The 25,344-nt window shown below is 48.9% G+C and overlaps 2 protein-coding genes across 8 annotated transcripts in view; both read left to right on the top strand.

The window, feature by feature from the left end:
• Window positions 1-1,558: 1,558 nt before the first annotated feature.
• Window positions 1,559-20,951, top strand: PTP4A2 (protein tyrosine phosphatase 4A2). 2 transcript variants are annotated; one of them, XM_054086525.1, is made up of 6 exons: window positions 1,559-1,771; window positions 9,621-10,290; window positions 11,863-11,955; window positions 17,317-17,447; window positions 19,431-19,505; window positions 20,796-20,951. In XM_054086525.1, exons 2-6 carry the CDS (start codon window positions 10,195-10,197, stop codon window positions 20,902-20,904), a joined length of 504 nt encoding a protein of 167 aa, XP_053942500.1. In that variant the 5' UTR covers window positions 1,559-1,771; window positions 9,621-10,194; the 3' UTR covers window positions 20,905-20,951. The 2 variants fall into 2 exon arrangements, with proteins under 2 accessions (XP_053942500.1, XP_053942501.1); XM_054086526.1 differs by lacking the exon at window positions 1,559-1,771 and adding an exon at window positions 3,639-3,783.
• A 142-nt stretch (window positions 20,952-21,093) lies between these two features.
• Window positions 21,094-25,344, top strand: part of ADGRB2 (adhesion G protein-coupled receptor B2) — a 111,545-nt gene continuing 107,294 nt past the window's right edge. For 4 of the 6 annotated variants that reach the window (XM_054086520.1, XM_054086519.1, XM_054086521.1 and 1 more), the window contains exon 1: window positions 21,094-25,255. The gene's annotated coding sequence lies outside the window, so the exon portion shown is untranslated. The remainder of the gene's footprint in view (window positions 25,256-25,344) is intronic. The other 2 variants (XM_054086515.1, XM_054086514.1) reach the window with 2 other exon arrangements.

Genomic DNA, 25,344 nt, shown 5'->3' with positions numbered 1-25,344 from the left:
TGTATGTGTCCGTGCGGGTGCTGAGCCTCCCTCTCCTGCCCTGTCACCGTGGAGCGGCTTTATGGGAGATGCCTCTGGCCTCAGGGAAGCCTGGCCCGGTGCAGCACAGCCTGGTTTCTCCGCACTGGCTCCAGGTGAGGTTTCGTGGCCTGGTCTCAGAGCGGGGATCCCGAGCGCTTGGGCTGGACCAGTGTTAGTGATGTCTGCAGGAATGGGCAGTCTGTCCTTTGCTCGCATATCTTTATCCTAGCTGGTAGGGAAGGCTGCGTTTGTGGCTCCAAAGGAAGCCATTCATTGTTATGGGGAATTGATAAACGCTCTATGCGATCCCTATTGCGAGGGATCTGTGGGAGCCTTGGTGGTTCCCATCCCACAGCTGAACCCGTCCTTCTCTGAGGAGGCTGACGCTATCCACTGTCCTCCTGAAGGAAGGAATAAATCATTATGTTAAGGGAATGAATTAGCTTAAGCAATAATAAGAATTAAATCTTGTCCAGCTGGCAGTTAGAAAGAATGTGATTGTAACAGGACTTTAACCTGTTTAGTAGTTGAAACAAGGAACAAATCAAGTATTGGGAGTCCTGCAGCAGGAACAGAGGACAGACCTGAGCTACCAGGAGGACACGACGAGGAAGGAGATAAGGACTATCAGAGACTTCTGAAGACACAAAGAAACCATGATGTCCGTACAAGAGGGGATGAAAAACTAGGAACGTGCCCTGCCCGGGAGCGCTCCGTTCCCGCTGCTTCCTGGGAGAAAGGCTAGGTCCTGAGCGTCTCTAGGACTCTTTTAGGGACTCCCAGTCCCGCGCTTGGGTCCCGGTCCCGGTGCTGCGGGAGCCGTGGGAACCAGTGGGCGGGCCGAACCATTGAGTAAAGCGGGGGGGGGGGGGGGTAAGGAAGGAAGCGGGCTGTTCCACTGCTGCCGGTTGGGGGGGAGATGTCGGGAGAGTCTCCGTGCACGTGCGGCCGCAGGGCCAGTCCAAGTGGGCCGAGGAGGGACACACGGGCTGTACCAAGGGAGCAGCAGGGCGGCGAGCTTGGCTTCGAGTTGTGCTCGGCGAGGCAGGGTCAGACCAACACTCCAAGGGGGCGGAATCGCTTGGACTAATGCCGCCTCCCTCGCGGAGAGCCGGTTCCAACAGCAGTGGGATGGAGAGCGCCGCTGGTGGGGAGAGACGCTGCCCTAGCGGCATTTCACGGAACTTAACCCCCCCAGCGGAAGCGGCGAGTGTATGCACCCAGCTATTGGGAAGCAGGGGGAGTGGAGCGTACCAATGCGGGCGGTGGGGGGGTGCGGCGGAACGCACCCATGAGCGCCGGGTGGGCTGTACCACGCGGCGCAGGGGGAAGTGGTAAAATGCGCCAATCGGCGCCGGGCGGGCTGTACCATGCAACACAGGGGGGGAGGCGCGGAACGCACCAATGAGCGCTGGGCGAGCAGTACCACGCGGCGCGACCGGGGGGAGGCGCGGAGTAAACCAATGAACGTCGAGTGGGCCGTACCACGCGGCACGAGGGGGGAAGTCGCGGAGTAAACCAATGAGCGTTGGGCGGGCCGTACCACGCGGCGTGGCGCGGGGGGAGAGCAGCCGCTCGGCGCCGCGCGGGCTTTCGGGTGTCTCCGCGCGGCCGGGCCGCACCGGGTCCTAACGCAGCCCCAGCCCCGTCCCGGGCCCCACCGACCCCTTCTTCCCTCCTCCCCGTGCCCGGTGTGTGGGGAGGCGTAGGACCCACTCGGAACGAACCGCTGCCGCGCTCAATGCCCAGGGTGAGGGGCCGCGGAGGGGAGGGGCCGGGGCAGGGGGGCCGCGGAGCTGGTCTGGGGGGGTCCCTTGTCTTTATTGGGGGGTTTGAGGGGGGTCCCCGTGCTCCTTGAGGGGATTTGAGGGGGTTTGTGGGCTACGGAGCTAGTCTGGGGGGGCTCCCTTGTCTCTTTGGAAGGGTTTTGGGGGCTCCTATGCTCCTTGAGGGGGTTCGAAGGCGTCCCTGGACCACGGAGCTGGTCTAGGGAGGCTCCCTTGTTTCCTTGGAACGGTTTCAGGGGCTCTCCTGGCTCCTTGAGGGGCCCAAGGGGGTACCCCACCCGTGGGGCCTGTGTGGAGAGGCTCTGCAACCTCCTTGAGAGGACCCCCCTTCCCCCCCTTCTTGGGGCTGGTCTGAGGGGGCTCCCTTGTTTCCTTGGAAGGATTTGAGGGGCTTCCATGGCTCCGTGAGGGGTTCGAGGGGATCTCCCACCTGTGGGAATGGTTCAAAGGGGCTTCGTTCCTCTTTGAGAGGGTTTGAGGGGGTCCCCCACCTGTAGGACCAGTGTGGAAAGACTGCAGGCTCTTTGAGGGGATCCCTCACCTGTAGGGCTGGTCTGAGGGGGCTCCCTTATCTCCTTGGAAGCATTTGAGGGGCTCCCTTGTCTCCTTAGGGGGTTGAGGGGATCCCCCACCCGTGGGGCTGGTGTGGAGAGGCTCTTCAGGTTCCTTGGGAGGGTTTGTGGGGATACTGCAGGTCTGGTTCTGGGGTCCTTGCTGGCCCCAAAGGCTCTTTTCTCCTAGGAGCTGGTTCTGGGGGGTCCTTCCCGGCCGGGGGAGATTTCCTGACCTGTGGAGCTGGTTTGAGGAACCCTTGTATTCCTCGGGGCCTCCCTTGGCCTCAGGAGCAGGCCGGGGGGCAGCTCAGTGCCCTGTGGGGCCCCTGCTCTGCTCTGGGGCTGGTTTAGGGGGGACCCCTTGCCTGTGGGGTTGGGCTGGTGTGAGGGAGGTCGCTGTCAGTAGGGCTGCACTAATGCGAAGAGGAGGAAGACTGCAAAAGTTGAGGTGGGCAAATGAGGAGGGTCTTGTTGGTACTTGGTTTGAGGGGTTTGTTTGAGGGGAGGGGATGTTACCGATTTATCTATGTGTGCATGGATGGGGAAGAGTTTGAGAAAGGATGGGAGGGTGAGTTCGGGGGAATGAGGGCTGCCTCCTTGACCTGGAGAACCTTCTGTGGCCTGGAGATGGTCAGGAAACAGTAAAGGATTGTTCTTGGATCAAGGCTGGAAAATGGAGGGGGAAGCAATGGTGTAGGGGATCTTTCTCAGGATGGAGGGGGGCTTGCAGAGCTGGAAAGGAAGGGTGTCCAGGATGTGGTGGTTTTCCTGGGGTTTGAGTGGGGGAAGGGTTGGGAATGCTGTAGCCGGTTTGTGCGTACTGAAGGATCCCTGTGGGATTTGGAGCCGCTGGGGCAGCCGAGTTGGAGTCTGGCCTGGGCAGTGGCTGAGGAAAGTACCGGTGTTGGTGAGGGTGCTGGGAGTGACCTGCAGGAAGGCCTGGGAGCGCTGTGCTTCCTGGGAATGGCCATAGTTTGCTGCTCAGGATGTGCCTCTGTGGGTGAGGAGCCGGAGGTGTGGGGCTAGAGCTGGGGTGAGGCGCAGGCTGGGAGGTGTTACGGGGCAGGACGATGGGAGCAGTGCCCTCGGCTCGCTGGCGGTGATGGCTCCTTGCGTTCCTCGAGGTGATTAGTCACGATCTGCGTTTTCTCTCGGGGCAGCTGTGTGCTTCTTGGTTTCAGCGTGAGGAGGAGGCAGGCAGAAAGTTGGCTTTTAAAAGCTACTGTATAAATGGAAACGTGCTTCAAAACTCCCCGAATGAACCAGCCACGTTCTGACTCAGAACTGCAGTTGGTGTTGAGAGAGAAGAGGGAAACCCACCGCCAGCAGCAGCAAACTCTGTCTCTGTGTGATTCAATGTATAGAAATAGTTTGATTTAATGAACCCTGCTGTTGGAGAGAAGAGATTGGTCAGAGTGAAGGTAGGAGGAAAGATCTGTGTAGATATGGATGTGCAGCCAGGAGTGTCGGTCTAGTTGTGATGTCTTTACGTACATCTCTAATGAGTACAGGTGATTGCTTCATGTTTAATCCCTTGCAAATATCCATCATTTTCTTCGACACTGTACTTAAAGGTTCTTCCTCTGTCAGAGAAGAGCTGAACCGCAGTGGCAGCCAGTGTCCTCGCTCCTGCCTGGACTTTGCCCAGAGGTGGAATGCTGTGTCTGTTAACTGTTGTGAGGCCAAGGGAGAGCTGGGCGCTGCGTGGCTTGTGGGAATACACTCCTTGCTTTGAGGAAGGGGATTCATGGCTGAAAGTGTGGCTCTTGAGATATTGGAGTGTAAGCAGATAATTTGTGTAAGTGGCGCAAGTTATGCATTTGATAATCTCTGCCGAGGAGAAGACGGGTCACTAGCAATGTCCCATTACGGAACGGGCAGAGTAGGAGCTTGGGGTTGTTTGTAGTGATTGGATCAGTTTGACAGTTGGTTTGACTGTTGTTAAGGAGTTGCAGGTTGAACACACCTCTAGCATTGCAAAATGGACCCAATGGATTGAGGCTATTGGCTGGAAGCTATTCCTTTTGCTGCCTGTGGTGCTGGATCGGGCTGGATCTGATCTGGGCTGGTATCTGGCTGATGGGTATCGTAACAGAGTATAAAACACCTTTGTGGAGGCTGGTGACTGCAGTCTCATCTCATGGCTCGCTTTGCTAATTGTGAAGGGGTAAAGGAGTCTTAAGTCTCTTGATCCTTTTTGCAGCTCTAACACTTGAGATGCTGGGTTGCTGTCTCTATCCAGGTCACCGTTGCCTGCACCTTTTGTTACCCCTTGTTTCCCTCTGTTCCATGTGGAACCGGTTGAATTCTCTTTGGTCTCGGACAGTGACAGCTGAGCTCTGCTGAGAGAATGGCTGCGGGTTTGAACAATTGGGACTTTGTGGCTGTGCGGGAGAATTATCAGTCAGCTTTAGTTTCAGGTGTCAGACTGAATTCAGCTGCCGCCGGAGCCTGGAGAAGGAGCTGACTCTCCTCTAAGGTGTTTTCCAGCAGAGGTATACGGTAAATTCAAATAAGTGAGAGGATTAAGATGCAAGTAATTCAACTCGGTAACTTCACAGAATACGATTCCCCACTGCTGTATGACTTGAAATTGCTTTTAAGTCCTGCTTGACTTGTTAATGGGTTTTTGGGTGTTTTTTGATGCCTCATCTTGAAGTGTGAGACTGTGTGGTCTGAGTTGTGATGAGCTGATGATGCAGCAGGGCTGTGCTGTCAGTGACCGAGGGCTGATATGGCCGGGACGACTCGGCATTCATAGGAATGAGTTGTTAGTGTCACAGATGGATGAACTGCAGGCTAAAGTCGGTGTTGATTTTACTTAAATACAATTCTGTGACTTAAATGGAGTAACAGCTTATTTTTCTTTTCCTTAGCAGGGCCTTTTGGTTTCTACCAAACACTTTTTTAGTGCCTTTAAACTTTTTGGGCATGGTATGTAAATAACATTCAAACGTGAAGGGATTTAAAAACTACGTGGTGGGTGGGAAAGGCATTCGAGAAAGTCCTGGGTATCCGAAGAGCATTGTAACCTCTGCCTCACAGGAGGGGAAGGATCTGCAGCAGAAAGTGTGTGCGCCTGTCGATTCTTTCTGCTGGAGCTCATGCAGTGCCTGATCGCTTCCCACCGGAGCGTGCCAGGACGGTGATCGCTTCCCACTGGAGTGCACCGGGATGCTGATCTCTGTGCACTGGTGCCTGTGTTGGATGTGGTGGTTTGACCTCACCTAGATTCAAGGGTGTTGACTGTACTCTCCCTGCGCAGTGCTCAGTTCTGAGCTTGGCTGCCGGGCTGTTCTCTTGCTGTGCAGCCCTGCCCAGCGCACAATCCGTACTTCATCCCAATGTGGCACTTTTAAGTTGAGACTTCTTTAATCTGTCCATTTTTTTTCCCTTGCAAAGGCAGATCTGGATCTGCTGCCATGGATTTCACGGCCTGGGCCGGGTTGGTGCGAAAGGAAGCGGATGAGTCACCCACAGAACTTGTCGGCAGGCTGGGAGGGAGCCCCGCCGTGGGGGTGGAGAGAGTGGAACAGTGCAGTTTTTGACCTCACCCCTCTCTGGGCACGTGTCATTCCGAGCAAGCTGCCTTCAGGAGGTCATGCCAAGAATGTCAGCTCCAGAGTTTCTTTTCTCTGTGTGCTAGGAGGGTGGATTTTAGAAAAGGTGGTTGCTTTGGTTCCTTTGCTACTGTTTTAAGGCTGATTTTGGAGGGGTTGGTGAATTCTTTCACTTGAAAAGCAGCATGTGCTCCAGTTGAAGCAGGGCATTCCGGTGGTGTGTGGATAGGAGGTGTGTGGATAGGACGGGAGTTGCTTAGTGGGGCAGTGCAGGAAGGGGAAGTGGAGTGTGTGAACACAGGAAAAGCCCAGCTGGGCTGCAGTGTCCTATTGGAATGGCAGATTCTGTCGGAATGGGATCCAGTTGTGTGCTGCCACTGTGCTGTGGTGCTGGTTTCATGTGTGGAACTGCAAACAGAGAGAGGTTTTACAGGAGAAGAAACATTCAGCAGCTTGGGACTGAACTTTGTTAACATCCAGTGTGGATTCCTGCTTACAGGAACATTGTCAGTTGAGATGGTTTCAAAATACCAGTCTTCAGAACACTGACGTATTCTTTTCCCACTGCCTGGCAAATTAGCAGGCTTTGCCCTGCATCCTGTGTGCTGGTATTTTGAAAGGTGATCCTGGTGACCTTTGCAAAGGTATCTGTGCTTTGCAATCTTGGGAAGCTGCAGCTGTTGCAAGCTCTTTCTCTGTCTGCGTGTCGCTAAGGCAGCACTTTTAACGGCCTGATTTGAAGGAGATGGTGGAACTGGGAATTCTTGATGCTATTATTTCTTGGTTTTCTGCTAGACCTGTCCCGTGCACCTGAAGAGGCTCCGCGCTGGGGAGCAGGCGGCTCGCCCTACTGCCCTTTCTGATTTAGCAGTTGATGCAGTGGGAGATGGGGCAGCCGTGGAGATGAGCGGTGTTGATGTGCTGGGTTCTTACGTAAGGCAATCTCAAGTGAAGCTTCTGTCAAGTCAGGAATTCATTTAACTGTTAACTTAATTAGTTAATCACCCTGATTTATTTGTGTTGGTTAATAGGGCTGCCCCTTGCTTACATGTTCAGCATCTTCTTGTACGTTCATAGTGGTTTGAAAGCCATTCTGCTCAAATTGGGCTCGTTAGGCTCTGTCAAGCACTCTGTGCTGTTAGTTATAAATTAGACCCTTCCTGTCTGCAGGTGCAGGGGCTGCCACAGCTCACTGGGCTTGGCTGTGGAGATAGACACCTCAATTGATGATTATTCTCTAGTAATTAAGCTAAACACCTTCAGGAACTGGCTCCAGAGCCTATCTGGTTCTGTTCAGATGTGTGTGTGGCGATCACTTGGCTTCTGTCTCTGCTTTTTCTCCTCCCCTGGTTCTTGACAGAGTGATGGCAGCTCATTCCTAGTGCTGCTCTGTGGGATCCCTCTGCTCCCTTCCCAAGGCCGGCCACACAAAACACACTATAATTTTTTAAGTGCTTTCCATATGCTCTTGCTGAACAGAAAAAGTTGAAGGTGAATTGGCTGTAAAATGATTTCTTGTTTCACATTGTGCACAGACGTGGTTACTGTTTATTGTCATCGGTTTGGTAGTGCTTGGTTCTTTGGGATTTTTGAAGTGCAAATTTGCTCGCGAACACGGGGAGGAAGGAATTCTGCAGTATTTACCTGGAGAGATCAGAAGCTGGAGGCCATAGGGGTTCCTGGTTTTCATTTTCTTCACTAGAAGCCTGGTTTTTCTTTTTATACTTCTGTGTAACAGTTGGGAGTCAGAAGTCATGGGAGGAAGGGATTTATGTGTCAGTCACTAAACTTTTAAAAATAGGATTGTCTGCTACATAAACTTCTCATCCTTCTGGAAATTACTTTTCAGACTTAAATACAGTGCTTTACATTTTTAATCACTCCTTGGCTACTAGCTAATTAAATGTTTCAGTAACATTCCTTTGGGGAAGGTAAGATGGTGTCATTCCTGTTCTGCGAATGAGTCGAACTACTGAGAGTGGCTCGGCTGAGGTCAGGCCGTGCAGCTGCAGGTCTGAGAGTGGGATGTGGGTTGTTGACTCCCCTGCCATGCTTGGTTCACTGGGGCACATCATCTCTGTGTGTCCTTTCTTCATGGCTTGGTAAATAGTTTTTACAACAGACCTTTAAACTAATTGGGTTGAGATTTCCTCTTTGAGTTGCGCAAGGGAGGAGTAGTGTAGCCGTAATGACCTGATTAGGTACAGCTCACAGCGCACACAGCCCGAGATAAGGCTATTCCAACCACATTATTGGTGCTGGAAAGAAAAACGTTGAAAGGGCTGATTTAAATAGTGAGTGTGTGCTTTGGATGCTGTGAGACTCTGGTGCTCAGGATCCAAGTTCTGATCTCCTGTGCTGAGATCTGTTGATAACTGCTTTTATTTAAATGACCTCGTTAGGTTCTAAAAAGTTTGTTTTGGAGCTGTTGCTGTACTGTAGGTCTGCAGGACATGTCGGTTGACGGGAGCGTGTGCTCAAGTTGGGGAAACCAGGCCAGTATTTGCCAGAAAAGAGACTTTCTTACCTAAAGTTGTACATGTGTTGTATGTGTAGATGCTGTTACTTCCTTCAGTCCCTCTGTTCCCGGTCCATCGTGGCTGTAGCAGACTATAATGCATCTCAGCTCTGAGAGTTGGTGATGTACGAGAGTGGAGACAGATGTGCAAGGATGTAGTGTGGTGTGTTTAGATGGGCCTCGTCCATCCGGGATGAGGGTGGATCCTGCAGCTGCTACACCAATAAAATATTCCAGGATTTGCTTTGGAAATTTATATTTCAGTCACTCGGAGTAAGAACTGTGCTAAGGTTGGGGAAGTTATTGAAAACATCTCTGTTCTTGCCTCTGGCAACCTAATTAATGTACTTTTTTGGCCTTGAAAGCTGTTAGTTATGGAAATAATTGCAGTTCTTTGGGTGATTTTTTGACTTAATGTCAATGAAAAAGGTAATTTTATTATACTTAACTTGCCTGTTTTAAAGCGAGGATCTCATTAAGGTGTTGAGTGCCCCAGAAGTTCGAGGTGTGAACTTCCATCCCTGTGTATTTTTTCCTAATTGTATTCACTCACGTTTGCTGCGCTGACCTTTCCGCTTGGGCTGCAGGTTTGTGACTCCTGGCTGCTCGTTAGGATTTTATTCAGCTAATTTAGGACTTTTTCTGTATAAAAGAAGTGCCAGTGGTGATGCTTTGGCTTCACGCTTTTCAAACGTAATGAAGAGCCTGTGTTGCTTATTGAACATTTCAGCCTTAAGTGAGCTGAGTTGGTTCAGGTTTGCTGCATTCTCGTTGCCCTGAACTTCATGGTAGAGTTATATTTTCTTTAGCTGTTCATAGAACGGTTTCGGTTGGAAGGGGACCCCCAGCCACTGTCGGGCTTCGTGCTGGTTCCTCCCCTGCCAGGGCACCTGGCTGGGCTGGAGGAGCTGCAGGGAGCGCAGAAAGGTTTCCTTGTTGCTGTGCCTGCCTGCTGGGAACAGCGGTTATGGAAAATCCTGTGTCTGTGCTGGAGTGTGCCCGGTGCCCAAAGAATATTGGAATCACAACTGCAATAAAGATGGGTTCCTGTTTGTTTATTAAACAGAGCCTTATTCAGCCTACCTTGAGTTATCTCTGGGAGGGTCAGTGTTTGGGGTTTCTGGAAGCAGAAGCTACTGCTTCTACAACTCCTCTGACATGCTGTTTCCCTTCTCTCCAGGTGTTCTGTTGGAATATACGTCGCACATTTATGGCGATTCTGAGCGTGAGGGCAGACTTCTGCCAGGCCCAGCACAGCATCCTGGCGGATAAGTGAGCGGAGCACAGGGGGTTCTACGTGCCATAAGTACTTTGCCTTGAAGACTCCAGACGCAGCGGACACACTCAAATATATGGGATATCTCCTGCACATTGGAAGCATTTTCCTTTTACTGACTCTAGCAAAGCTAAGCATTAAGAAAACAAAGTGGAGAGAAAATCTGCCCTTACTTTATTGCCTCACCAGTGCCTAAATGTAGAGCAGGCTGCCTAGTCGTGCATGTAGTCGGGGTTTCTGAGTCTGAAGGATACCACCTGCAGTAACTGAGGCCGGAGTGGAATTCAAGTGGATTCTGAAGCAAACCTGCTTTTCTAGAAGCGAATTCTTTAAGGAACAAACACATCAAAGCAAGCTCTGATCAATCCCAGGCATTTTAGTGGTCTTTTTAATGTTTTCTGCTGTGAAAACTTTCCAAGGTTATTGATTTCTTTTCTTAATTTCATTTTTTGGCCCCTCACACGTTTTCTTTGCCATTATGAACCGTCCAGCCCCCGTCGAAATTACTTTTGAGAACATGCGTTTCCTGATCACTCACAACCCAACCAATGCGACCCTCAGCAAGTTCATAGAGGTAAGACAGTCATGCAAAATAGCGTTCTTCTTTCCTTCCTTCCTTCGCACTCCTGGTTCCTGAAGAAGCACTGACCACTCACTCGTAATGCTTGGGCGTTATGTACAACTTACTCAGACCCTGAGGCATTTTTGTCTCCAATACATTGCTCACATTCTCAGGACAGTATGAGACAAGAATCCAACAAATGCTTTTTCTCAATTCTTGTGTATCTTTAATTGTGGGAGGCTGGCTGAGCTTCCACTTTAGATCACAGCCCCCCCTCCTTGCCATTGTTCTTGTCCCAGTCTCTGAAGGATGGCGCAGACTGTGGTTCTAAACGTTATTTCTCATTCTGTAACGCAGTGCTGTAAGACAGCGACCCTGTGCTCCTCTTCGGCTTTTAAAGGAGTTAACAGAGCAGTGACTGGTTCCTAATCTCTCTTATCCCTTAGAGCAGGATTAAATGCAATACTGAAACAGATGTTTCAGTTTACATGATGTGTTCTCAAAGTCCTCAACAAGCCCCAGAGTTGTCAGAGATTTCAGATGTCAGAATTTACCCGTGAGAAATGACGTCTGCCTGGGTGGAGCCGTGGGAAGAGTCGGTTATGCTGGGCAGTGGATCAGACCATCAGTGACACAATAAGATCTTAAATACTGCAAAATCCAATATTCGGTGTTCTGAGAAGCAGCAGATGGTATCATTGGAGAAGTGGTAGCAGAGTGCGTTCTGCATTCTGGTTTCCTCCAAAGCTGCCGCATCTTTATGTCCTTAGATCTCATATCTAGAGGACTTTTATCTTGCGTCTGCAGGTATTTTTCATTCCAGAGAGACCCTGTCATCTGAGCCTAGTGTCTGACTGGCGCTGTTAACAGCCTCCCATCACCCGGCAGCGTGCCCTTCACCAGGTGTCTGCTCAGAGTGTGGTGGTTAATTCTGTATGAAAGCCACATTCTTTTCCTCTTTATATTTTTTTGCCCCCCTTTATTGTGGATTGTCTTCCTCTTTCAGGAGTCCTGACTCTGCACTAGATATTATTGCTAATTGTTAGGAGTTAGCAATTCAGACCAAATGTGAGAGGAAATTCTCTTGCTGTATGAACCTTCAAAGCGAGCTGGAACAGCTTTTGTTTGATCTTCTGATTATTTATCCAGCACAATGTGCTACTTATAGTACATTACAAGGAAGCTGGAGTATGGTGCGGTGTGCGTTCTGTTCTTCCCTGCCTCAAAATGTCAACACAGGCTGAAGCAAACAGTTCCAGCCTTCTATATAAAGAGAAGAAGAAGCTGTCTAGAGAATATATGCAGCTATTTTAATTTTGCTCTTATGTATGCAATTTTTTTTCCACCTTGGTGCTTCCTTAGAGAGGAAGAATTGAGAGGTTTCACATTTCTTCCTATTACCTGTCAACCTTGTCTGAATCCAGGCCATGAACACCCTTTGCTCGTGTGCTGTGTGGTCACCTGGGAGCCGTGCGAGAGTTGCGGCACCACTGACCCTGTGTAAGGCATTGAGTTTTGTAGCTGATGGGAAAACTCTATCCTTTACTTTGTCTGTGTGCTAACAAGTTTTGCTTTCTTTTGAAGGAGCTGAAGAAGTATGGAGTGACCACCTTGGTGCGAGTCTGTGATGCCACTTACGATCAAGCTCCTATCGAAAAAGAAGGAATCCAGGTTCTAGTGAGTTGCCTTTACAACTGTTTAAAAATGGTCTGGCAGTGGTGGGGATGCTTCCTGCTTTGGGCGAGAGCTGGTGGCTGTTTCAGACTGACCAGAAGTGTTGTGACCCCGGCATCGGCTAACCCAGGCTCTTAGAAGCTCACTGTGATTTTTGGGAAGATGTTTGCTGATTCGTTACCATCACATGGGCACTTTAAAATGTCTGTTCCTGGATTTCTGCAGTTGTTAAGATGTTTCGCTTGTCTATTTGTGCCTGGGTCAATACTAACTTAGCGTTTGGCTTTCGTTCATACAACTCAACTCAGTCCTTTTCTCTGGGTACAGCCCTTCTTACTCTAGTCTTGACTTTCTGAAACCCCCCTTCTTTCAGTCTTTCAGAAAGTGCCCATTCTGAGGCTATAGCTGACATCTTAATAGGCCGCTTGTTTCCTTAAGGTCAAGGCTTCTGCGAACTGGCTGTGCAGCTTGTGGATTGCCTCCTCGCTGCTTCCCTCTTGATGGAGCCTGGTGGCTTCCCTGGTCAGCAGGTGGAATTCCTTAACACTGTGCAATGACTGACTGCATCGTCTGGTATTGCGGGGTATTTTAGGGGAGGTTTTTTTAATAGGCGTGTGCTCACACTGCGTTCACAGGCGCTGTTTTTCCAGGCAATGCCTGTGAATGATTACAGTGTGTCAGATATCATGGATAAACCTGGAGTGAGTAACGCTCTGTTGTGAGGCCAGAAGTTGCTTTTTGCCCTCCTGTTGCAGGTAGTCTGTCCTCTGTTGCCCTTTCATTTTTATGGCTTGCTTGGAGGAAAACTTGTGCAGTTCTCCATTAGGAGAAAAACTTGTATCCTGGTGTATCTGTGAAACCGTGTACAGATCAGCCGGGTTTCTTGGCTCCCAGCCCTGGGAAGCATTTACTTCAGTTCCAGGCAGCCACGAGTGCCTCAGTGTTGTTGGAAAAAACAGTTGTTGCAGGGCTATCGGTGCTCCTCAGGCTGTGCTCTGGAAGAGAGGTTTTTTGTTCACCCTGGAGCTGTTTTGGACTTGGGCATCTCAGTGTTTTCAGGCATGCTGCTGTAAAACCTCTGGCTGCAATATTCCTCCGGTTGCCAGACACTGGAAGGATTAAACTCCTCACGGCCCTGATTTAAGCTTAGGGTATTTCTGTGCTCCTGTGCCAGAGCAGAGATCCGAGTTCTTCCTGGAAGACTCAGGACAGTTTTGCAGGTGTCCAGTCCTGCTGTGGTCTGAGGCCGGCTGACCTTGGCTCCTGCAGCTGGGAGCGGATTCCACCTTCTCCACGCTGTGACGGGGGCCCCCAGCGGCTGCAGGAGCTGGGAAGTGCTCTGTGCTTCTAAAATAGTTTGGGGATTTTGGTTCTCAAGAAACTTTAGAAACTCAGTGTTGTCAGGTTTGAACTGAAAGCAGTTTTTGAGGAAGCTTTTCTAGAAACTGGAAATGGTGTTTCCGCCGGTTCTGCTGAGCACAGTTCTGTCGGAATGCCTTTTGCTTTGAGTCACACACACAAGAGCTCTGTCTGTACGTGTTTCCCTTTGCTCATAAGCCTCTCTGCGTGTGGCATACAACAGTTCTTAGCGTCCCTCTGCGGGAGACAAAACAGGAGAGAGCATAAATCTGCCAGGCATCTGGTAAGGGTAATGGAGAGGAGGAGGTGACAGCGAGGGTTTGCTGCCAATGTCATCGCTGATTCTGGTGACCCCAGTCATGGGACTGTCTCAGTAATTCACTATTGCCGCTGTGTTTTGCTGTTTGAGATCAGCCTGACCAGTCACGGACACAACCACCTCCTGCACAGTGTTTCCTTCCTATGAACACACGAGTCCCCTTTGCTGTTCAGAAAGGGTATTGAGTTACCAGCTGGCTGAGAAAATAACACGTCGCTATTTAAAGCAAATATTTGCTTGCAAAAATAATGTTAAGATTAAAAACGCAGCCTGAGAAGGATTAGTGCCTGTGCTAAAACTGTTGAGGTCAGAAGCGTAGTGAAACCCCTGAAAATGAGTGTTTTCGCAGAGCCTGCTCACGCCCTGGTACGGGACCTGGCAGGACGGGTGGAGCGTGGCAGCTACAGAGCTGCTGTGGCAGATGGTGTAGTGGGAAAGTGGGGATTTGGATATTCCATCTTTGAAGGAGTACGATCGCATGCACGTGTTTGTCAACAGGAATTAAATCCAGGAGGAGGGGATAGATTCGGTTCCTGTGGGCTTCTGCAGTCTTTGCAGTTCTGTTTGTGGGTGAGGTTTTGTAACATAGGAACGTTACACTGGAAAAGCTGCTGGGGTTTTTGGGAAGTATTTTTGCCCAGGCTGGCAACCAAGGCTGCTGCAGGAGTTCTGTTCATCTTCAGGATCAGAACATCTCACTGTTCTCCTTCTCTCAGTCCTTCATCTACTGCTTTTTCCTGGATCAGGCTTTCTTTACCCGCCATGCCCTCCAGAACGGCCACCGCCTGAATGCACCTCTTATACTGCATTCAGTTCTGGGCCTCTTGCTCCAAGAAGGATGTGGAGGCTCTGGAGCGTGTCCAGAGAAGAGCAATGAAGCTGCGGAAGGGGCTGGAGAACAAGTCTTACAAGGGAGCTGGGGTTGTTTAGCCTGGAGAAGAAGAGGCTGAGGGGAGAAGTTATTGCTCTCTACAACTACCTGAAAGGAGGTTGTAGAGAGAAGGGTGCTGGGCCCTTCTCCCGAGTAACAGGGGAACAGGACAAGGGGAATGTCCTCAAGCTGTGCTAGGGGAGAGTCAGGCTGGATATTGGGAAAAAATTTTTCACAGAAGGGGTCATCGGGCGCTGGCAGAGGCTGCCCAAGGAAGGAGCGGAGTCATAAAAGACAGGTAGATGAGGTGCTCAGGGACCTGGTCTAGTGGCAGATAGGAATGGTTGGACTTGATCCAAGAATTCTTTTCCAGCCTGGTGATTCTATGCTTCTATCACTGCTGGCGGGCAGTAGGGAGGGCCCACGTGAGAAAGGTGACTTCTTTGCCATCTGCTTGCTGCATTGCTGTGGGCTCTGGTACCGAAGGTGGGAAAGGTCCGTGTTGGTGGCTGCACTCTCATCCCACACAGATGCGCGCAGTTCTGGGAGTGTTTTGCTGCCATAATTTCTGTGCAAGTTACACATGGGGTTTGAAAGAGGGGCCTTTGTTACCTTAACGTCCTGTCACTGCACCTTGGTCATAGATTCATAGAATCACGAAGGTTAGAAAAGACCTCTAAGATCACCCAGTCCATCTGCCTTCTGCATCGCCAGTCCCGCAGTCGCTGCTGGCTGACGAACCCTGAGCCGTTCTGCTGATGAGGGTCAATAACAAGCACCCTTCCCTGCCCATCCTCCCTCAGGGTGGTGCGGGAGCACAGTGTTTTCTGTTTGTGCAGTCTCAGAGCATCATCCTTGTTATTAATGACTGGTTTGGTCATGGAGCTTAGCAATTTGTTTTCTGTTCTGCCTGACAGGAATTCAGAGGTGATGCTGGCAGAACTCATAATCAGGAAAAGAACTGCAAAGCCTTGCTGCAATCGCTCTTCCAGTCCCAGAATTATTATTCTTCCTCATTCCAGTGGCCCATGCAGCAGTGTTTTATCAGTGCTAGTTTGATGGCAGTGGTGTGCCAGGCCCGAGGAGGTGTTCCCTGGGGAAATGGCAGCTGTGATTAATTCAGGCGAGCAAAAGAGTGTGCACATGGTGGTTCACACCTAAGCTAAAGCAATGCAGTAACCTGTGTTCAGTCTGAAGGAAGGGACTTGATTTAATCCGAAGCTGGGGCACAGAACTGACGTGTAAATCCTGTTCTTTGCAGGGCAGTTTCACATGAAAGCATCTTGCAATGGGTGATGCCTCCTCCCTTGGCAGCCCACACCTCTCTTCCTGGGACAGTGGAGGATACCAGGCCTAAAATAACCCAGCCAGCAGCAGAACGTCTGGTCTTTTATTAGAGAGAACAGGTTTTACTGTAGGGTCTTGTTTCTATGGGCTTTTATTTTGCTGTGTTGTCCCATCTATTTTTGATTCCCCGTTTGCTTTAAGAAAGTTCTCTGCACACTTTGTGTATCTTACTGAATTAATTGGATGTGAAGTTATTTCAGTAACTAAAAAGTTTGTTGGTTTCGTAGTTCTGAGACGCTGTTCTGCCTTGCAGCCTCGAGTGCCAACACCTTTTGAGGTGCTGTGGGGAGGAGGGCTGTGCGGGGCTGGCCGTGCTGCCCGTGAAGCATCAGGAAGTGCATTTTGAAATGGAAGGCCTGGTGGATTTTTACCTTTGGTTGTGCTTGTTGGGAGTTTTAAGCCTCCAAGAAGCGTGCAGAGAGTACAGTGCTTCACATTAACCTGTTTTCAAGGCACTACATGAAAGGCTTGCTTCTGACCGGTAGGGGAGGAAGGGGCCACATTCCAAAGCCATTTCCCTCCCATTGGAGAGGTGATTGAATGATTTGATGATCTGGCTCCTGAGTCTCTCTTGCCAAACGTATTGCAGTTGCCTAATTAAAAGAGCTAAATAACTACTGAGGATCGTTTTTCCCCCTTGTGCTTAGGAGTGTTCTTGCTGCAGTACTCCCTGCATCCAAGATGATTATAGAGCATGTGATGTGCCTGGGCCTGAAATGTAGGACATGGAGTACTCCACTTCGCAGAACTTCCAGGAGAGAGCTGTGACCTCAAGAAAATGGGAAGCTTCTCCCATGTAATTTGGATTGGCAACCCTGCTGATGGTACTAAACGTGGCCGAGAGACTTCACATATTGGCTGCCCCTTCAATAGGCAGAAACGGAGCTGTAGGTGCTGTTCAGTTGTTGACTTTGCCTGTCTCCAAGCACTCTTTTTTTGCTTGAGAATGTGACTTTTTGACTTGAAAATACCCAGGTGATTTAACTGCCTTGCTTGTTGGATTCTTGGCAGCTGGACAAGCTGATCCTTGGAGTTGTTAGGAAGCACCTTCTCCTTTGCTGGTCCCTGGACTCTTAGCGCTCCTCCTCTGCACAGTCCGCAGTACAAAGGACTGGCACCACTGCAGGCAAAAGTCTACATTTTTCCTATCTTTCAGATGTTTATTTGAAAAGTCTATTGATTTTTGCATATTTTTAATAAAATGAGATTCCAAGGGCAGCTATTTTTCTAAAATTCTATACTACAGAGGAGTTTTATTGAAATTATATTGAGAAGGGCAATGAAACGGTTGTTAAACATTTACTGTTGCGTTAGGATATTGACCTGCTAGCTTCTGTGCAAAAACACCCACAGCACTGTCGGTGTAAACTGTGCCTCTTGCTGAAGGCAACGTTCTCCTTCTCCCAGTGTTGGTTACCTTTGATTATGGATTGAAATCCATAGCTGGTGTCCCTTTGTTCTTTCCCAGGACTGGCCCTTTGATGATGGAGCTCCACCCCCCAATCAGATCGTTGATGACTGGCTGAACTTGTTGAAATCCAAATTCCGTGAGGAGCCTGGATGCTGCGTTGCTGTTCACTGTGTTGCGGGGTTGGGAAGGTCAGTATTCCTGACTTGTTTTCACGCTGGACTTGGGGTTAGTTTATCCATTTGGGAGTTAAGTCATGGGAAGGGTTAAGGAAATTTCTCTGTTTTCTCCCAAATAACACTTCAAAGCAGCAACTACTTGTTTGTGTCATTAGAGAGGCTTATTGCAGCTTAAAAATCTCCAGTAATTTCATAACTGATCTAGGATGAGAGGAGAAACTTGGAGAGGTTGTGTAGAACGCTATCAGTCATGGATGTTGCCAGCGGTTGGAGATGCTGTTGATGTGGAAGTACGGAGCTTCCTGGTAACACAGGGAAATCTCTTGACAAATGCCGCGCACCTCTATAGAACGATTTCTGAGGCCGGATAGCTTTGGTTTGGGGTTGTTTTTTAATCTCCTCCTGTTCAACTGGTGTATTAGTAATAAAATAAATATAAAGCATTAATCAAAGAAAAAGCATTCAGAAAAACTGGTTTAGTTACTTTCTTACTCTGAAGTGGCTTCCCTTCAGTGGTATGGAGAGTGGAGCTTGTATTTCTTGCTCGCATGCAGACTGATGTCTCTCTCCCTACCACTTGAAATACAACTCCCTTCTTTGGGAAGATTTTTCCTATTGAGATGAAATACAGAAACGACTGGTTCAGGGAAACTAAATGCTGCATTCGTATTCCTGGTGCAATCTCCAAATGTGGTGTCTATCCTATGGGCTCAGAGGGAATGGTGTTAAAGTGTCAGTATTGCTGTAACAAGGGGACTGTTGGTAGTTCAGGAGGTGGATGAGGGGGCAGGGAAGGAGGGTTGAAGCAGTCTGGGGAGGGACAGGGTTGGAGTGCATCAAGTTTCCAGCTCTAGAGGAGAAGACGGGAGAAAATGAAGAGGTAGAGGGAGAAACGGCCAAGATTTAAATACCCAAGAGCCAAAAAGCCAAGGCAATTAACATTTGTTTGTCCACTTCTGCTCTATTTTTATCCAAGGAACATCTTTAGGGAGCTGGCCACGTGTAATTCGAGTGATTTTTCAGCTCTCCTGTTTCTTTCGTAATATCAGGCCAAAGGGTACCAGAAGCTTCCTCTCTCCTCTGTCACATAAACTGGGGTGTGCATCTACCCCTTACGGAGTGACCTTTCTGCTGTTGTTCTCCGACTGCTTCTGGCAGAGGAGAAAGCAAGGCTTTACGGATTGTGCTTTAACCTGGAAAATTGTCTGCCTGCAGTGGGGAACTGAACTGCAGCTCCACTAAAAGGAGCCTTTTTTGTTAAAGTGACTTTGGAGGCTTCACGATGTTCCCTTTGGAAAGGGACTGATGCTGTCTGTGCGAGTGAAGCCTGGCAGTGGTGCTGAGAGGGGTTTCTCCTGAGCTGTGGCTTTGTTCTGCCATGGGTTGTCCCATTGCTGTTTAACCCTTTACCACCCTGGGTATGTTCAGTGGCATGAACATGGCTCCAGGAGGTGGTCAGCCTGTGATTTCTGCCTGTTTAACCAGTCAGCTTGTTACCCTTCACCAAATTCTAAACTCGAACCCCAAAGCAGAAGGTTTTACTGTGTCCCTGGGATGCCCAGTTCCATACACACATAATTAAATATAATAAATCTCTCTAAGTCACGTGTTCAACGCTTTCCAGATCTGTCTCCCATGTAGCAAAACCTCCTGTGTCGGAAGCAGCAAAGTGCATGTGGGAGGTGTTACACACGTGCTTTAGCAAGGTAGAAAATGAAGTTGTAGTGAAATGAGAAAGCATAAAGATGTAGAAATATTGTTTCATGCCCCAAACTCAATTGATTTTTTTTTTTTTATTTTGTGTGTGCGTGCGCTGGAAGCAGAGCTGTCTGCTGAAAGAAATTTTACATCACATACTCAGCAGGCAAATGTCTTTGTGTAGATAACGCTTAAGGAGAAAATGAAGCTATTTGATTGGAGTTTAATTTGACGTATTCTGAGGGATTCAGTGTATTGTTTCTCCAAATCTTCCTGAAATATCAATTTCTCCTTCAGGGCTCCTGTCTTGGTTGCACTTGCTCTCATTGAATGTGGAATGAAGTACGAAGATGCAGTTCAGTTTATAAGGCAGTAAGTGAAACTTCCCGTTCTCAAGCAATCTCCTGGTTTATGTTGTATTTTAACAGCACGTGTCCCCAGCAAAAGGTGTTTGATTTCCCATTGGGTTTCTAGTAGCTGTATCCTGCCCGCAATGGGCCATGACTCTGGTGTTAGTGCTGAGGCTGTGCCCAGTCCTCTGCTTAGAGAGGAGCATTACAAGGTGCTGTCCCCCTTCTCTTTGAATCTCGGCTTATATATTAAGCCATTGACCTCAAGACTCAAATGATTTTCAACTTGAAGGGGTTAGAGGAAAGTCTAGGCTGGGGCTGAAAAAATCCTGGATGAATTGGACATGGACTGATTGTTCCTAATTAAAAACAAAAAAAAAATAATGCTAGTGAGGTTGGGCCCCCAGCAGTTTCTGCAGGTGGTTGGTGACCACCAGTGCTCTGGCTGGTGCAATGGGTGAGCGTTACCCACTTGGGAGGTGTCAGAAACAACCTCTCTGGAGAGTTTAACAAAGCTGGTGAAGGCTGGGACTGTAGAGCTCTGGTTTAGCAGTAACATCAGATCTCGATGTGGAGCCCAGCAGGTGAGGTTGTATCCAATGAGCTTTGCCAAAAAGGTGATACAGCCTTTTGTGGATTCCCAGGATCTCCTGCTATCTTTGACTGTATTGCTGCCCACAGATCTTTAAAGAATCATAGAACCGTGGAATGGTTTGGGCTGGAATGTACCTTAAAACCCATCCAGTGCCACCCCCTTCATGAGCAGGGATACCTCCTACTGGACCAGGTTGCTCAAAGCCCCATCCAACCTGGCCTTGAACCCCTCCAGAAGTGAGGCAGCCACCTCTGCTCTGGGCAATCTTCCTTAATTGTCCTTTCTTAAATTCCATTTTTCCCCTCCTGGCTACTGTGCCTTTTATACTCAGAAGCTCTTTTCTGGAAGCCTCTCGTGTATTGGTATCTGAATGTCACGCTCTTTATTTACTGGCTGATATAACAAGTAGCACATGCGTCTGCGAGGAAAGGGTGACCTTGATGTTGTGCAGCGATGGAAATAAACTCCTGATATAAGGAAATGTGCTAAAATTTGCTAACTGGGTTTTGATTGGAAAGTCGGCACGTAGGTAACAAACTGCATGTGCTGGTCTGGTTCACCCTTCCTCAAAGCATCAATGGATGCAGAAACAAGCCAAAATGCTGTTGTGTAGATAGAGAAAAGCTTTGAGATGAGGACTAATCTGCCTTAGGATGTGTATGGTGATGGAAGCAGTGCTTTTTCCATTGACGTTAGCCTTCGTTCTCTTTGTTTTAGGAAAAGGAGGGGAGCTTTCAATTCCAAGCAGCTGCTTTACCTTGAGAAATACCGGCCTAAGATGCGGTTACGCTTCAAAGATGCCAACGGTCACTGCTGTGTTCAATAAAAAACAATAAATCTCAGACGAAGGCAGACGTGAGCATGGCTGTTTTCTGGACTCTTGGCACCTGGAAATGTGAATCTGGAATCAAAACTGCGTCATCAGATTAGCGGTGGAGTCAGTGCTCCTCAACCTCTGTCCTAATGGTGGTGATGATTGATAAAAATAAAGATAAACCCCCCCCATTTCAGTGAAGGATTGTTTTCTCCTTGAGCTGCAGTTTGACCATCGGCAAGGAGAAAACCAGTTTCGGAACCTTCTGTATTTTTAACTTTTTAAGAAAAGAAATAAAGTAAATTTTATGTCTAAGGAAAACCAGCAGAGCATTGGCTTGTGCAGAAACTGTGTTCTTGGTGTAAGGAAGGTACCCGCAGTTAGGGCCTGGCTCAGTAATTCCCGTGGGACTCCCCTAAATGGAGTTGCCTTCTTGTCAACCCTGCTGGGCCCTGGCGGAGATGTGAGGAGCAGCCCTTGTTGCTGTCTGGTTGCAGTCTGGCAGCCTTAAGCCTGACCTGGGCATGTTGTAGCAATGCGGGGCTGTCTGTGGTGTTGTCCGCGTGGTGTTGAGGCTCTGCAGGGGTGGTAAAGCTTCCTGGTGGGTTTAACAGAAGGCTTACTGCCGGGTGTCCTTGGTGAATGTGCTGGAGGCCTTTTCTGGTTGTTGGGAGGCGGTGCTTTGAACTGTGTGAGTGTGTGTGGGTGGTTTTGTGTGTGTTGGTCTTATTGTTCCAAAGAGTTCAGCTGAAATGTTAATTCTTTCTGTTGTTAGATAGAAAATCTGTCCCGGCAGAAGACTGAAAGCGTACTACGAGAGCAAAGGGCAGTGCAGACCAGGACTTACAATTAATTTGTGTGTTGTAAGGAAGAAGAAAAGGCTTTTTGCTGCTGTCCAGACTTTCTACCCTGCTGAGCACAGTAAATCGGGATGTCGGGGGGAGGGCCTTCTTGGTATCGGAGGTGAGGTAACGATGGTGCGCGCACAGGCATGCAGTCTGTGAATGGATGCGAAGTGTGGGCGTGTTCCCTGCCCAGCCCTCACAGACAGCTCTGTTCAACCACCCGTTGCCTTGGTGTTTTTGTTAGACCCTTTCAGAAGGAGGCTCTCGAGTTCCACGCCAACATATGCCGATCGTTGGCAGGCCAGGCATACACTGGGTTTGGAGTGGACTGGCACCCTGCTCTCTTGGTGGGGCCACTGGTGTTGGCAGTGAATCACCCTGATGAGTTGTTGTACAGCCTCTAATACACAGTTCCAGCCAGGCTGCTTCTCTCCTCTCATGTTAACTTCGGGCCTTGCCACACAGTGACCTCGAGTGCTTCCAACTTGGTGTTACATCTGTAAGACTTGGTGACCGCAGGCCTTTAGCACAGGTTTGGGTCATGCTCTGCTGTGACCTTTTGCTGTGGGGCACCAGAGGCTCCTGTTGGTCTCTTTGTGGCAAAGCAGCCTGGTGCCCACCTCTCACCAATACCTCAGTTGCCTTCCCAGGGTTCCTTCCTGTTCTACGCTTCTGTTTTCATTCTGCAGCTTAACTGCATGAGTGTTTTCAGAACACAAGTAATGGACTTTGAGAGTTCTGTTCCTGGAAGGGATTTATACATAAAGCAAAAAATCCTGGTGCTTGTCCAGACTCTCGCATTACAGGTGCCTGCAGACCCGTGTGAGGGCTGTGGTGAGGCAACGCCACGACTCGAGCTGCATTGCCGTACTGAGTTCCTTCCGCTCTTTACGATATGTAACGGTTCTGATTTCTTTAACAGATAAAGGAGACACGGAAGTGTTTGTGATCTCGATGCCTACGTTAGGGAGATAACATCTGGTAATGTTTGAGTCCATGTGGAAGGGAGATGATGCTAACATTGCCTAATCCTGGCTTTTGCCTTCCCCTTGTGAACCAGAAACCTGGTGTTCTAACTCTTCTGCAGAGCAAAATGGATGTTTTTAGTAAAATGAAATGCTATTAGTTAAATTGATTTGGTGAATGATGGAAATCAGATTGGAGGGGAAGGTGTTGAGCTGGGTGTTTAAAACCAAACCTTTAGCCCTTCTGAAGAACAATAAAACTTTTTTCACCTGCTCTATGTATAACTTTGCTTTCTTCCCCCTAGTTTTACTCTTATTTATTGTGTACCGATTATCGTATGCTATGACTCTGCAGCCTTAATTGAGGAGAATAGTGGAGAGTGCAGCCTGTCGTGCAGCGGGGACACGAATGGGCCTGTAACTGTGACCCATGTCCGGTAGGCACAACGCTTGGTTCAGCCCTTGAACATAGTGCAATAAAGTTCTTGCAGTAAAACGTCTTCCCTCTGGCTCTTGATGAATTTATTACAGCTCATTAATGTTAAATACTCTTCTTTAATCCGATTTGTGGAGGCTTGCGGACACGTTTGTTCGTGCCCCCGTGTTAATCACCATGGGTGCTGTGTGGCTTGGATTTGCCAGTGACTTGAAACTGTTGGGAAAGGCTGCTTTGCCTTTGTGAAGAGGGAAGCGGTGCTGCAGGCAGGAACCATTCTCTTCCTTTCAAATGATCTGTTTAAAAATGTGTAATCTTATCCTTAAAACCCTGAAGCAGTCCCCAGACCAGGCCACAGCTCCGGACTGTCCCAAGGCTGTCCGAGCACTGTCCTGCCTGGCAGAGCCTGAATGGGGCGGTTGTTCTGGGGTAACAATGGGCAATCCAGAGTCCTGGATCCCAGGCAGTTCCCCTTCCTGGGGAGTGGAATGCACTGAGCTGTAGCCTTTATTTAAACACTGCAAAAGTGCTGTTTTCTGGGCCTCACAGATAACGATCCCATCAGCTCTGCTCTGCTGCCATCAAAGCAACGTGGTACCCACGAATTGGGATCATGTTCCCAATGTTTATCAGATTTTTCCCACTGGTCTGTGAGAGCAAATTTTCAGTCCTTGCTGGCAACATGATAAGGAACCGCTTTGACCATGGGCCTGGATAGCCCCATCTCCTCTTTCTCCAAGGATCTTTGTACAGTATTTTTCTTTTTAACACTAATATCTTGCTTTATTTGTTCGTCAGAGTTTCTACTTTTGGGTTACTGTGCCTAAAAGTGAAATGAAATGGCTGATAGTCAGAGGCTACTCAGTATAACAAAGACCACGTGCTTAATTGGAATAGGGATATTCCTGTCTGATACAAGTTACTCATTTCTCCTGTTATTGTTTTTCACTAATGTGTAGGCAGCTTCAGAAACCAATACTTTAACTGGGGATAATGATTCTTTAACTGGAGATAATGCTTAATCCATATATATTTCTGTCACTTAAGATGCTACTTTTGGAGCAATTATGAATGATGAGCAGAGCAGAATGACTGCACTGCAGGGATCCTGGTTTTTGCTTCTGTAATAGCGTGTGTTCCTTTAACTGAAAAATTATAAATCATTTAACTTAGTCTTTATGCCTGTGAATCAATTCCAAAGAGCGTTTTAAGTACGTGTTTCCTGGGGTGGGGAAAGAACAGCTTTGTCAGTAAACAGATGTGGAAGTTCAGTGTTAAGGTTGCTATCAAACCTGTCTTCTCTCTAGGTTTGTGTGGGGTCGCCACTCCGGGCAGCAACGTTCCTGCGTGTGATAAAATTGGCCAGAGCCTTGGCTCCAGGTTGTGGTGTTTCCTAACACAGAGATGCTCAGCTGAAGGCACTTAGAGCACATGGTTGCTTGCAGCCCAGCCCACACAAAGTTTCCAGGCTCCGTGCAGAACTTCGCTGTATTCCTGTGTGTTCTGGAAGCTGGCGGGGCTGAGCCTGTGGAGGCGTAGAATTGGCGGTGTTGGATAGTCCCTTCCTTCTTCTATAGAAACGGAGATGTCAGAGAATCCTGTCTAGAACTGGGTTTATGCACGATGAAGTCCCAAAGGGACAGAACAGGTGATGCTTTTTCCTGGTCTATCTGGACCACCATTCATTTTAGGCTGCCTGAGGGCTGTGCAGGCATTGTTACCTTGCTAGCTCTGTATTTTTTTCAGACTATTTAGCCCCAAATATTTTTGCAAAGGCCAAAACCTTGGGTACAGAGCCAAATCTTGGGACCTTCCCTTGTTCTGACCACTTGCGTCATCAGAACATAAATCGCCATCATCAATGAATGAAGTGACCTAAGTGAAGTCTTTATTGTTTTTCATGTCATGCGTTGAGTCTGAATCCTGCTCCTCCGGACTGGTGGGACAACATCCAGAGAAAAGGCGGCTTCTCCCACAGCCACTGCCTGCCTGACAGAGTGGGCGCAGTGGCAGAATGTGCCTCCGTCCCCCCAAGGACAGAAACTCCGCTCCCTCGGCTCGTGCACTTCTCTCTGGACCACAGCAGATCCTCATCACAGGGATGGGATTGGTACCAGGTAACTGAGCACCCCAGCGCTTGGCGGGGGTGGTGGTGTGACCGGTGAGAAGCTCCCCTCTTGAAGAGCCAGCTGTGGGTGAGGTTTAG

This window comes from Cuculus canorus, chromosome 22, assembly GCF_017976375.1.
Source record: "Cuculus canorus isolate bCucCan1 chromosome 22, bCucCan1.pri, whole genome shotgun sequence".
In the NCBI taxonomy this organism is placed as follows: domain Eukaryota; kingdom Metazoa; phylum Chordata; class Aves; order Cuculiformes; family Cuculidae; genus Cuculus; species Cuculus canorus.
This window is presented reverse-complemented; position numbering and strand designations above follow the sequence as displayed.